This window comes from Populus euphratica, unplaced genomic scaffold (assembly GCF_000495115.2).
Source record: "Populus euphratica unplaced genomic scaffold, PopEup_1.0 scaffold65.1, whole genome shotgun sequence".
Taxonomy (NCBI): domain Eukaryota; kingdom Viridiplantae; phylum Streptophyta; class Magnoliopsida; order Malpighiales; family Salicaceae; genus Populus; species Populus euphratica.
Genome location: NW_011499943.1, coordinates 775833 through 787866, shown reverse-complemented (window position 1 = coordinate 787866; position 12034 = coordinate 775833). Strand labels below are relative to the sequence as shown.

The window sequence follows — 12034 nt, the reverse complement described above, 5'->3', positions numbered from 1 at the left end:
CTTGGATGAACTCTATATAGATATAACGATTTTGGGGGTTGAAGACAATTTGCAAGACTAAAACGGGTCAAATAGAACATTAATAATACATCAAAAGTAAAAATACGAGTTCCACACTCTCACATATGGTCTTAATTAAGGCTTATATTGAAGGGGAGGAATTTGGGTTTGCATGTCTTTTACAATGCTGTCAAATGAAAATCATTATCAATTATTTGAATTATTACCTTACTTCAAAGTAAATATGATTTCTGCTTTTGGGATCTCCCTAGTCCTTCACCATAAACATAAAGGAATTAGAGAAGAGATTAATATAGTATTAAGAGTAAACTGATCCAATGCATGAAACAAACACACGCTAATTACCCTAGCCAGCTTTGAGAATTAGCTGGCTTTAAATAAAAATATAAATAATGTATGAGAACTTAACCAATATAGAAGAGAATACAATCATTAGGGGAAAAAGAATGCGATCTCGAGCTGAGATCAATTGGAATTATAACCATACAAGCTTTTCATTTGATACTCGTAGCCTAAGTAAAGCAACTCAACAGCGAAGATGAGATGCAAGAATCTACTCTTCGTCCTCAGAAAATAGACATACTCACCGGCCTAACTGGTGGCCCCTTCAGTGAAGAGCTAGCTTACAGAGGTCTTGTGTGTCGACCACTTGCCCTACCACAAAGAAGTGCATTCTTTGGAATGGGGTATTCGTCTCTGAGTGAAGTTGAATCTGTATAAACTCGCAAGTAAAATTGTTGACCGAGGTATTGACGTGCCCAGAATTCTGTCCTCAAGTTCCACATCCCCACGTTGTCGAGCGGAATATATATAGCAGTCCAGGCCTTGGGATATACCTGCACTCATCATGCAACTAAATATCAAACACTTATCCTTACTTTCTGTTTAAATCAATATCTCTGGCTATAGAAGCAGAACAGTTTGATTAGGAAAACAATGAGATTTCTCGTCGTACCTGAATAGTGCATCGAGAAACTCCATCGCGAAGATTGTACTGATTCCTGCTAGCTGTTGTCCACTGTCCTCCATCCATGCTGCATCACAAAAGTTTGGAAGAAATGTCTCAATAAACCAAGCTCACAAGATTTTCTGACGTGCTTTAATCAGTACAACCTGAAGATATGATCATATAGAGACAAAGGAAAATAAATGTAAACTACGTGCTTACCCAACAACAAAGAAACTGTAACCATCAAGGTGCCAGCTCTGCACAATGTTCTCATTGTTTTGGAATACAATTTCCACAAATGCTCTATAAGGAAGAGTCAGAACTGACGTGTCCAGGTACAATCCTCCACCATAAGGCCTGTCAGATATACTATTCTCCTTGAAAACTCCCTGAATTTTGAAGTAGTCTGCGAGCTTCATGGGAGTGTCTGGTGCAACAAAGGACACGCTATTGACTCCATATCTCTGCTTGCCATTGACTTGGCCAGCTGAATTTGCCACTATGATAGTTCTGGTAGTGTTGATCATTCCATAGTGGTATGAACCTTGTGGATTTGGCCTTGGTCCACTTGCAGTGAGATTAGTCCTGAAATGAGCACGTGTAATCAGAGTGATGTAGACAGCAAAAGCATACCAAATTACCAATGTGACTTTGTGCCATACATTCATGCATTCTTAAAGGGACAGCATTGCCTATTGTTGTCCAGCCAAGGGAATAACGCAGCAAGAACTAAAATTTTTCGCTATGGACCCAAATGCCTTAAACTTGGCTCAAAGAGCATGTTGCTAGTTGGAAGGGATTAGAATATACCTGATAGAGCGGGCCTGGTTGAGTGACCAGTCAATTTGTGTGGTTGGTCCGCCGGGGAATGGACCCGAGACAGGGCCAGCAGAGTTGCTATAGTGTAGAATACCAGTGGTGTTGAGGACGACTGGAGCAGTGAACCGAGAGGTAACCACAATATAATAGTCTTGGCCAGGTTGGTCAGCTGTAAATAGAACGGAATAAGACTGGCCAACATGAACATCGAGAGAGGAGAAGGTAGTTTGGAGAGTGTGTGTTCCCTCCACCTCTACCAGCTTCATCTTGTGGTTTTGAATCCTGAAGTTGAGGGAATTTTGCAACCCAACATTTGATATTCTCAACCTGTAAGTTTTTCCTGTAACAGATAGTCAAGAATATGTCATGCATGATTGGTAAATATATTACTGCCTTTGATTTTTGTGTATGGCATAAATTTTGGCTTCAGGAGATTGGCAGTCCAAAAGGCTACCTTGTTCAACAGTGAGTGAATAGCCATTGCGTCCACGACCATTGATGAGGATTCCACTAGGGAATGGGAGCCTCCTGCCGCTGTCCAATAGAGCCTTCAATTTCTATACACACACAAATGTACCCCCGTTATTACTCTAATATACAGCATATTTATTATTCAAGAGGGAAAAAAAAAGACTTTAGTTATAGATCGGATAGGATCCAGTTAACTGGATTTTTTTTAATAAACATTTAAAATGATATTATTTTAGCTTATTAAACAAAAAATCAAAATAAAAATGTTTTATTTTGATTAAAAAATTCAAGTTTTTTCATTAACATGACTCGAGCTAGTTGACCTTCTATACCATATCTTATAACTAGAATTTCAAACCATGAAATTTAATGAGTTTTTTGGATTTCCAACAAGCGTGTGCCAGCCCATGGTAGAAGCAACTAATGTGGAAGCACATGCATGACTAGACAAAACTCATGGCCCATGTCTCGTTGGACTTTATAGAAAAGTAACTAATTAGACAGCTGGGATTCACATTGGATTTATTGAGCATGTTACGGTTTGATGAGACAACACGCACAGATTAGGCCCAGCTGAAGAAATTTGTGACAAAAGTAACACTGTTCTCAGCAGGCACGCTTACAAATGAAGCAATCAATCTAAGTATGTGTTTAGCGTTGATATCTAGAATGTTTTTTGAAAAGATTTTTTTAATTAAAAATATATAAAAACTAATATATTTTTATATTTTTAATATTAATACATTAAAAATATTTTAAAAATAAATTTGATATATTTAAAAAAAAATAAAAAAAAAATATGTTATAATATAAAAACAATCACTTCATAAATATCTAATCCCTATTTATAATATCTAAGCATATTACGATAAAATATCTAAGTCTAGAATGATAGAGGGCTCAAAACCTAACCTGAATCTAGAAAAAAAAAAAAACTTGAGTTGAATTGATGTGTTTTTTTTTCACTTTACCTTATATAAATAAACTCACTCGATCCATAATCTTAACCGGGTTGATTTCCGGATCGGGTACTATCTATAACTATGGTATGATCCACAGTTCTAGTGGCTCTCATCAAGCAAACGTGTTCCCGAACCTTGCACTTTTCTGATAATAAGAATAAAGGTCCGGGGCAGGCTGTCTAAAGACAACAGGTAACGTGACAAATATAGAATATGGCATAGCCATGCCCTACCATTGCCGACATAAACTCAAAGCCAACTGATGAACAAACTTCCAAAAACCTCAACGCTCTCCCAATTTTAAGAAAGCTAATGACAATATTGATATTAATTTTTCTGAAACCCTCCTTCAAAGATCTCAACATGGGATTTATTTGTAAAATGAACATCATTAAAACAAGATTAACTGATTGTTGGGGTTAATGTTTACCGTGTGATTGGACATGTACCAATCTCCAATAAGAATGGTGTAATCGCCGGCAGGATCATCGAAAGGCACAGGAATTCGTGGTCGACTGAGGATTCTAATTCCTCCAAATCCACCGGCAGCCTTGTGGAATCCAAGGGATGGGAAGTAGTAGAAACTTCCTATTTGATCCTTGACTTGGAGGATGTATGTAAAGTTCTTTCCTGGAGGAATTGGGCATGTAGTTCCAAAAACACCATCCTCATATGAATTTCTCCTCTGTTGAATTCCATTCCTGTTTTTACAGACACAAAACAAATACCACAAGTAAATTTACCATTACAAAAGATAGTATTCGGATAAATGTCATGTCAATAAATTAGCCCAGTGTTACATGACTGAGCACAAGCGTTTCTCGGTGCATGCTGATAAATGCGTGTTGGCTGTCTGCATTATGAAGCAGGCGCTGTAGCAATATGTGCCGGTTCTCTTAATAAAATGTCTTAAGATGTAATTAAAAAGTTGATCAAATTCCAAACCCACCAGCATTAATTCTGGGAAATCAATATAGTACATCTTAGAAATGCCAAGGATTAGAGGAAAACTTAATCTACTGACTCACTGACTTATTACTTGGCCTGTATCAAGTTTCAAATTATATACTTACCTGATTAGACTTCGTCGCAAGCAGCTAACGATCCTTTTTAACTCTTTATAAATTCAAAATAATATTATTTTAGATTAATACCATTTAATGCACCGCAATTGTTTTTCCAATGGCAAAGGTCCACATGGCACACTCAGTGGACTCTATCCAATCCTATAACTTCCCCAGTGGATAACAGCTAAAACTAAAATTGACCACACAGATAGTTAGTGATCAAATCTGGTAGGTTAACAAATAGATACAGTGGCTATTGGTAATCGCACGACTTAATTCTCTGATAATGACGTTCATGTGATAACAATAAACAATTTTTGGATCTCTTACTAATGGAGAGAGTTTAGCATTATAGTGTTTCAAACTTAATTACAGCTGGCACAAATTACAGCGCTAATAGCGCAGAAAGTTCCATCTATTTAATCCATCAATTTAGATTTAAACACCACCGCCACTATATAATAGATGCTTTCATCAGCATTCACACGAGACCAAAAGGATGTACAGAGAACAGCGAAATGGCAATGTGAAAGCTGACGGTCTTCTCTCAGTTAAATAAATATTTAAGAGATTGATAATGGGGTCGGTCCTAGGATTACAGACGTGGCCATGTATAGAACTCTGACAAACGAGGGAAGGATTAGGGTAGATTTGTTTTTTTAAAGCAGGAAGCCAAAAATAAGTGCAAATATTATTTCCAGAAAGGGAAAGTTCACGAGAGATCTTACCAGGAGAGGAGGAAAGGTTCGTCTAAGCTGTTATAGACATTGATAATGAGGTTGTCATTGGTAACAGAGTGAATATCAGGGCCTGGGAATTGTCCATTGATAAGAATACCCTTTTAACAATAAAGAACCAAATCAGCATCAGCTAAGACTTCAATGGTAGAGATCAAAAGAAAGGGCAGTAAGATCAATGAGATTTGGAATTTTGGACAAACCTGTTGACGAACACCAAGAGGGTAGATGAAACCATAAGTAACATTCCAGTCAAAGAACCTGTAAGGATCTTCAGCTTTCACAACTGAAAGAATAGACACTGTGAGACACAAAAACGTGCAGAGTACTGCAGGGTTGCACGCTAAGTTGAGCGGCATTTTGGAGCCAAATGACAAAGTTACTCAGACTCTTTGGTTTGCCTCTTGTTTTAGTAGTGCTGCCGCGTATAGAAAGGAGGGTAATGAAGAGAGTGGGACTTTAAAACAGGAGTGAGGGAGGTTAGTTTCGTGGAAGGAGGCTCTAAATGATGAGGGATGGCGCGATATTTAAGTGCGGTACAGAGCATGTGGTATGGCATGTACAGTCAAGAAAAGCAATAAAATAAGAGGGCGGGACGCAATTTGTTAAAAAAGAAAAAGAAAATCAGTGTCGGTGCTGGGGTCAGCTTATTAACATATGCTAATAGTATTTGAAGTAACAGTATTTATGAATGTGGTTTGTCTCCCGCATGGGTTTTTGAAGGTGGTGGTGCCGTCGTGGTGGTTGTGGGTTTCATGTGTGGGGTTTCACTCTTAGAGCCTTTTTAGGGTTAGTTTGTTTTGCACTTACTTCTACGTTTGTGGTGTAAAAAATATAGGTGGATGTTTAATAATATACCAAATTATATTTTATACCATAAAATTCATTAAAAAATTAAGTTTGAAATGTATGAAACAGTTTTATATATTTTTTTAACAGAGTTTCATAAATTTTTATTTATTTTTGTATTTCAAAAATATTTTTTAAAAAAATTTATATTTTTTTATTTACTTCAAATTAATATTTTTTTATATTTTTAAATTATTTTATTGCGCTAATATCAAAAATAATTTTTTAAAAATAAAAAAATTATTTTGATATATTTTCAAGTAAAAAATACTTTTTAAAAACAATCATAACTATTTTTTACTGTATATAAACCTCAATCATAATTTTTACCAAACACATATCTAAATTCAATTAACCATATCTAACCATATTTTTTAAAATTTACTTTTTAAAATTATAATTACAAAAACTACCATAAAACCAATCACATTCTTAGCATTGTTACATCCTCGAGCTTTGGCACTCTCGAGCTTTGGCATTTTGGCACCGGTCATGAATGGATTTGCTTCTCCAGCTTGAAATTTGAGGAAAAGACTCGAACAAATGAAAATGGATGTAAAAGGACGGTTTTGTATGGATTTGCGCCTTGAGAATACCTTGACTAGTAAAACTAACAACAAGAAAAGACCCTTTAATTTAATCGCTCAAACATAAACAGGTCTAGATTGAAAAATATTATTTCAAAACAAATTAATCCTGTTCAAATCTAAAATTAATTAACTTTATCAACTCGGCCAAAACTTAATTATCAACTAAATAATTTTTATTTTTTTTTACTAAAGCTTCATCATTCTGATTATTATTTTTAAACAAAAATCTTCAAATTAATTAGATTAGCCCTTTCAATAATTCAAGACTTGACTCGATAGCAGATCGAGTTCTAAAACAATGCTTGTGTTTCCACTTGGCGTCCATCCTTCTATCAAACTCGTCGTGTTTGTTGCGTTGTATTTATGGTGCCTTTGACGGATTTTTGAACGCCACGAGCTAGTCCGGTTCTTCAACACCACACCAGTCCAACAAATTAAATTGGCGGTGATAGTTCAGGAACCTTTGTATTTAAGAAATATTGGTACTGGTTATAAAACAGATGACAAGTAGTGAAGCATAAATTAGGTTGTTTGTACTGGGGTGAAAACGCCTCCCGTGACACACGGAATGGCACTTTCTGTAGCAGATGATGAGCAGCAGCGAAGAAAGAATAAATTAGGTAGTTTGTACTGGGGTGAAAATGCCTCTCGTGACACAGGGAAGGGTACTTTTTGTGCATATTGTGCCCGTCTCGGATAGAAGATGAACCACGTTTGCTGTACCGATTAGCTTCAGGCATTTTGAGAGTTGACCCCACTTATAAAAATGATTTACAGCCATCCAGATTGGCCCGTGATCTTTCTGTAATGTAGTCAGTGGTAATTAACTAGTATGATTACCTACAAATCAGGTGGGCCTACATACCTGGGTTCTTTGGCAACAAATAAAAAGCAATGAGAATGCAACCTGGATTTAATTACAGTATTAAAAGATAACAGCACCATTTTCAGACATTGAGTGTGATAAAACATGCAAGAACGGCCGTGACTTCTGACAAATAGTTATATAAGATGAGATGAAGCACATGCATGGAGGAGGTCCAGAAGGTTATCCTGCTGACTTTTGTGACATGGTAGGCGGATTTGTAATCTAGTCAAACAATCCAATCAAACACCGTGTTTGTCTAATTAGATCAGGCCCCTTTTTATCGCTCTTTCCAGCTAGTAGATGGGTCCTAGAATTGCCGCATCTGTTTGCTTTCCTAAAACAGGAGCGCGATAAACTCCGGCCCCGAATCTACAAACATAGTGTATTTGCAAACCTGTAAACGTTAATGACCTTAGGATCATCCCCCCTATCCCAGGCGTGATATTTGCAGCTACAAGCATGCAAATCCTTTTCATGAAAGCCTGCGGGATCAATCTAAAATGTGATTATGTGATAGCAAATTTCACAATTGAGAGTCAAATAACATCTTTACGCAATCTGCCTTTCTGTGTTAAGAATTCTACAACGTTCTCAAGTTTTCACAATCGAGGAATTGAATCTTTCTACATTGACTCTCTCAATGACTTTCGAGTGTGTGTGTGACACTGCATCCTTTTTTAAAGCAAGATTTGAGACGAAGCAAGTTTATCTACTGGTGCCCACAACAATCACTGGCTTCACTCTTTCGGTTATGATTAAATGGACCAGACTTATCAACCCCCTCTTTTTCAAGGTGAAACCTTATCGTTATCTTTTAACCCTAAGCTAGCGTGCCCGCTGCCCGGGTGCTTGCTAATCTTACATGGAAAGTTTTTCTAGGCTCTAGGCAGTTGGTTAGAGATTTCGGCTAATAACAGATTTGATTTCAGTATTTGAGGTTAGCTGTACAATAATTACAAATTAACATGTAGATAGTAAATGCAAGCAAAATGTAAGACTTTCAACGAGTGAGATCTCAATAAATGCGTTGGCCAGGCACAATCATAAAAAAAGTGAGCAAGGCTAGCAGTACCAAACAATGCGCTATCTGCCTATAAAGGAATAATCGCATCTTTGGGGCACATGCCTCATTGCAAACACTATCTCACCATTAATTTGGTTCCTAAATTCAATGATGGGTTTGTTTGGCTAATATTAAATAACTCATATGGTTGGTAGATCATCAACCAGAATTAGAGAGCATTTTATACAGAAACCATAAAAGACAAGAAAGTGAAAGTGATGATCATGAACAATCTCTCTATCACATCATCACCGATGTCTGCACAAAAGATCAACTCACTAGTTCCCACATAAACTCGGAAAAAACAATTCAAAGCTGTGCCAATAATCCAAACACTAAGCCAAGAAATATTCAGAAATTTACCATAACAGATAACCAATATGAGAATGATGGATTTTAAATCCTGTGCATACACAAATATGCTCCACTGGGTAGACTTGACCTTCAATTAAATGAACTGTTGTTAAACTGCTATCCATTAGAATGTGTAAAATTGCTTATATTTCATTCCAGTTAGCAAACTCTTTCTTACCATTTACTCCTCATTTGAATGCTTTACCTAAGATATAGTGTGAAAATTTTAGTTACCTAACACCATAAAACTCTCTCCTACAAAAATTTAATACACCGAATGATCATTTTACGAGCTGCAGCACTGCATATGTGTACATCAGTTTGCAATTCAACTTAGTGGCAGCAACATGAATAGCAAACTCTCGATTGTTTAAACAACATGAGCAGCAAAATATTGATAAAGATCACAGAAATGCATACTGACTAATGGAAAAACTTCTATTCAACTAAATGCTTGCAAGCAACCTGTTCCACAGTTAGCAGATTCTCAATTGTTTGACGAACATAAACAGCAAAATATAAACTAGTGGTTCACAGAAAATGTTATAAAGTCTCAGAAGGTTAACCAATTTTCCCAAAGATTGAGAGTGAGATGTCACCAATACCATAGGACCCTGTGACTGGTCAATTTTGAAGCCAAGCCCACCAATTGTATCCCCACTTGCATTTTCCTCAAAAAAAATCCTAGTAATCTGAAAATCATTTACACTAACAACGAAACAGTGAGGCATATGCTACTATCCTACAGGCTTCATTATACAACACCAAATGGCACCTTCTCGACTTCATAGAATAAATCGCAACGCTAACAACTCAAGTCAGCAAGACCTAAAACCCAATATCTAAAAAACTCAAAATCTGTTCTGTAAATTCACAAAACCAAGTTTAAAAACCAACGCAACACATTGGAATCCCGAGCTTCACCAGTCAAAAAGGCTGTAAGTCAGCATGACCTAAAACCCAATATCTAAACAACTCAAAAGCTGTTTCTAGAATTCACAAAACCAAATTTAAAAACCAATGCAGCACATTGGAATCCCAAGCTTCACTGGTCAAGAAGGCTGTACTCCAACAACGACCAGTCATTTCCTTCTATGATTAATGACTCTCACTGTAACTAGTTAACAACCTCTTTGCACAAAATGCACCAAGCTTTTTGAAGAATTACTGGTATCTCAAAATCAAAAAAAAAAAAAATCTAACAAAACAATTAATCACGAACAGAAGTCATATAGCCAAAATATCTAGTAGGTGTTTGAGAGTTAGCAGGTACTTGGGAATGTGAATAAGGTGATAGAAGTTATTTTTCAAATAATTTTTTACTTGATAATATATTAAAATAATATTTTTTTATTTTAAAAAAATTATTTTTAATATCATTATATTAAAACGTTTCAAAACCAATAAAAAAATATAATTTAAAATAAAAAAACCAAATTTAAAATAAAAAATATATAATTTAAAATAAATAAAAATCAAATTTAAAATAAAAATTCAACCTCAATTTCAACCCTCCACTTATCCTTACCCACCAAGAATAGAGAAACCTAAAGCCCTAAACCACGAATTATCAAAAAGAAATTCACTAAAGATTGAACACTTAGGTTCTATTACAATTATTCATTCAATATCAAATGAGTAAACCCTAAAATAGTTAGAGTAGAGTAGCCCACGGGCAAAATCGACCACAAATTACCTCTCATTCATCGTCGCCAAAGAGAAGGCGAAGGCGAAAAGCAAAGAGACCAATGCAATCAAGAGAGGCACCGTGAAGCAGGCTGCGCTTGATATTCTTCATGCGATCGTTTATATTTTGGTGCTCTTCTTTTGGAGAATAGTCTACTCAGAAGTTGTGTTTAATTTCAGAATAAGAAATTGAAAAATAATAGAGACGAGTGCAACATGTTTTCTATAAATACAAGGGAATGACATGGACCGGTAACTACCTACGAATTCAATGAATGGAACTTGATTCTTCATCGAGAGAAAAAGTGGTCCTTGGTTTCAGTAGTCATACTATTCACTTAGTTATCTCACTCGTCTTTCGCAGCGAGATAAGTATCTTTAATTTTTATAAAAATATTATATATGAAAGCCTTTTTTAATGTATTTTTATAGTTTAAAAAATATTAATATAAATTAAAAATTTTAAACATACATAAATCAAGTGTGTGTATGAGCGCGCGGGTGTTAATAAATTAATTAATTAATTATTAAAAAAATTAAAAAAATTAAAAAATAAATATAAATCAAAGTATTTAATATTAAAAAACAAGATATTCATCCAACTATATTTACTAATTTTTTATTTAAATAAACGATAATAAAAATAAAGACACAAATAAATTGATCTAATAAAATAAAATGAGAAAAAAATATCATACAGAACTACACATATTAGAAATATTATCTAAAAATATTTTTTAATTTTTAAAAAATAAAATTCATCCATACAAAAAATATAAAAAATATAGATGAATCATAAAAAAATTTCAAATGTAAATACATAGCTAAAAAAAATAATCATCAATTAAAATAGATTTTTCAAGAAAAAAAAATGAGGGAAGGGATATAAATTTAAATATAAATATTTAAAATAATAAGAAAAAAACCATGAAAAGAATCATTGTTTTTTTAAAAAAAAGAACTGAAAAAAAAAACAGAAGCAAAGATGAAGTGTCGATGGACCTAGCAAGTCAGGCCAAACCCACTAAGCCCATTCTATTATTTTGTTTTCAACTGAGGAGGTTCGTCCTAATTTTTTTTTTAAAAAATCAAAGAATGCATTTTATATCGAGATAGATGACTTGTTGTCTTATTTGCTTAAATTTTGTGCGTTGTGGTGGCTGGAAAATCGGTCATAAATTGTTTTTATTAAAAAATTGTTTTTTATTTATTTTTTATTCAAAACACCTACAAAATATCATAGAAATTGCAACAACCTGACTTAACATATCATATATTGTTCTTTTTGGGCCTTGCTACCCTCACGATTTTTTTTCATGATGATGTAAGCCCATCTGAGCTTCATGCCCCAAAACATGTATGACAAGTTAGCAATCAATACTCTTAATAAAATCAACTACCACTTTCTTACCTGTCGCCCCTTTTAAGGAGCTTGGTGACCTCAATAGCACACTCGGACAACCAATGAGATCAGTTCTGATACCAAATATAATAGACATGTCCAACCTACTATATATTGTCCGCTTTAAGCCTTATGACCCTCACGGTTTTATTCCTAGTGACGTGAGCTCATTTCTAAGCATGATATCCCAAAACAT

At 34.9% G+C, this 12034-nt stretch overlaps 1 protein-coding gene and 1 long non-coding RNA gene across 4 annotated transcripts; both read right to left on the bottom strand.

The window, feature by feature from the left end:
• Positions 1-296: 296 nt before the first annotated feature.
• Positions 297-5510, bottom strand: LOC105137276 (L-ascorbate oxidase homolog). 2 transcript variants are annotated; one of them, XR_844525.1, is made up of 9 exons: positions 5230-5510; positions 5018-5127; positions 3653-3923; positions 2244-2346; positions 1781-2129; positions 1190-1555; positions 977-1055; positions 465-857; positions 297-424 (listed from the first exon to the last, which is right to left on the bottom strand). XR_844525.1 is itself a non-coding variant. In XM_011042974.1 (8 exons), the coding sequence occupies exons 1-8, from the start codon at positions 5383-5385 to the stop codon at positions 645-647; spliced, it is 1647 nt and encodes a 548-aa protein (XP_011041276.1). In that variant the 5' UTR covers positions 5386-5510; the 3' UTR covers positions 297-644. The 2 variants fall into 2 exon arrangements, 1 of the variants encoding a protein (XP_011041276.1); XM_011042974.1 differs by having other exon boundaries at positions 297-857.
• A 1850-nt stretch (positions 5511-7360) lies between these two features.
• LOC105137275 (uncharacterized) lies at positions 7361-10789 on the bottom strand. 2 transcript variants are annotated; one of them, XR_844523.1, is made up of 3 exons: positions 10447-10789; positions 7745-7828; positions 7361-7667 (listed from the first exon to the last, which is right to left on the bottom strand). It is a non-coding gene; the product is annotated as an uncharacterized LOC105137275 (long non-coding RNA). The 2 variants fall into 2 exon arrangements; XR_844524.1 differs by having other exon boundaries at positions 7745-7815.
• Positions 10790-12034: the final 1245 nt, after the last annotated feature.

Bases quoted from the DNA above. Each gene is read 5' to 3' on its own strand.
- LOC105137276 (XM_011042974.1), bottom strand. From the start codon at position 5,385: ATGCCGCTCAACTTAGCGTGCAACCCTGCAGTACTCTGCACGTTTTTG. The intron at 2,130-2,243 runs GTAGCCTTTTGG...TATCTGTTACAG, and splicing joins TTCACTCACTGTTGAACAAG to GAAAAACTTACAGGTTGAGA. The intron at 1,556-1,780 runs GTATATTCTAAT...TGCTCATTTCAG, and splicing joins AACCAGGCCCGCTCTATCAG to GACTAATCTCACTGCAAGTG.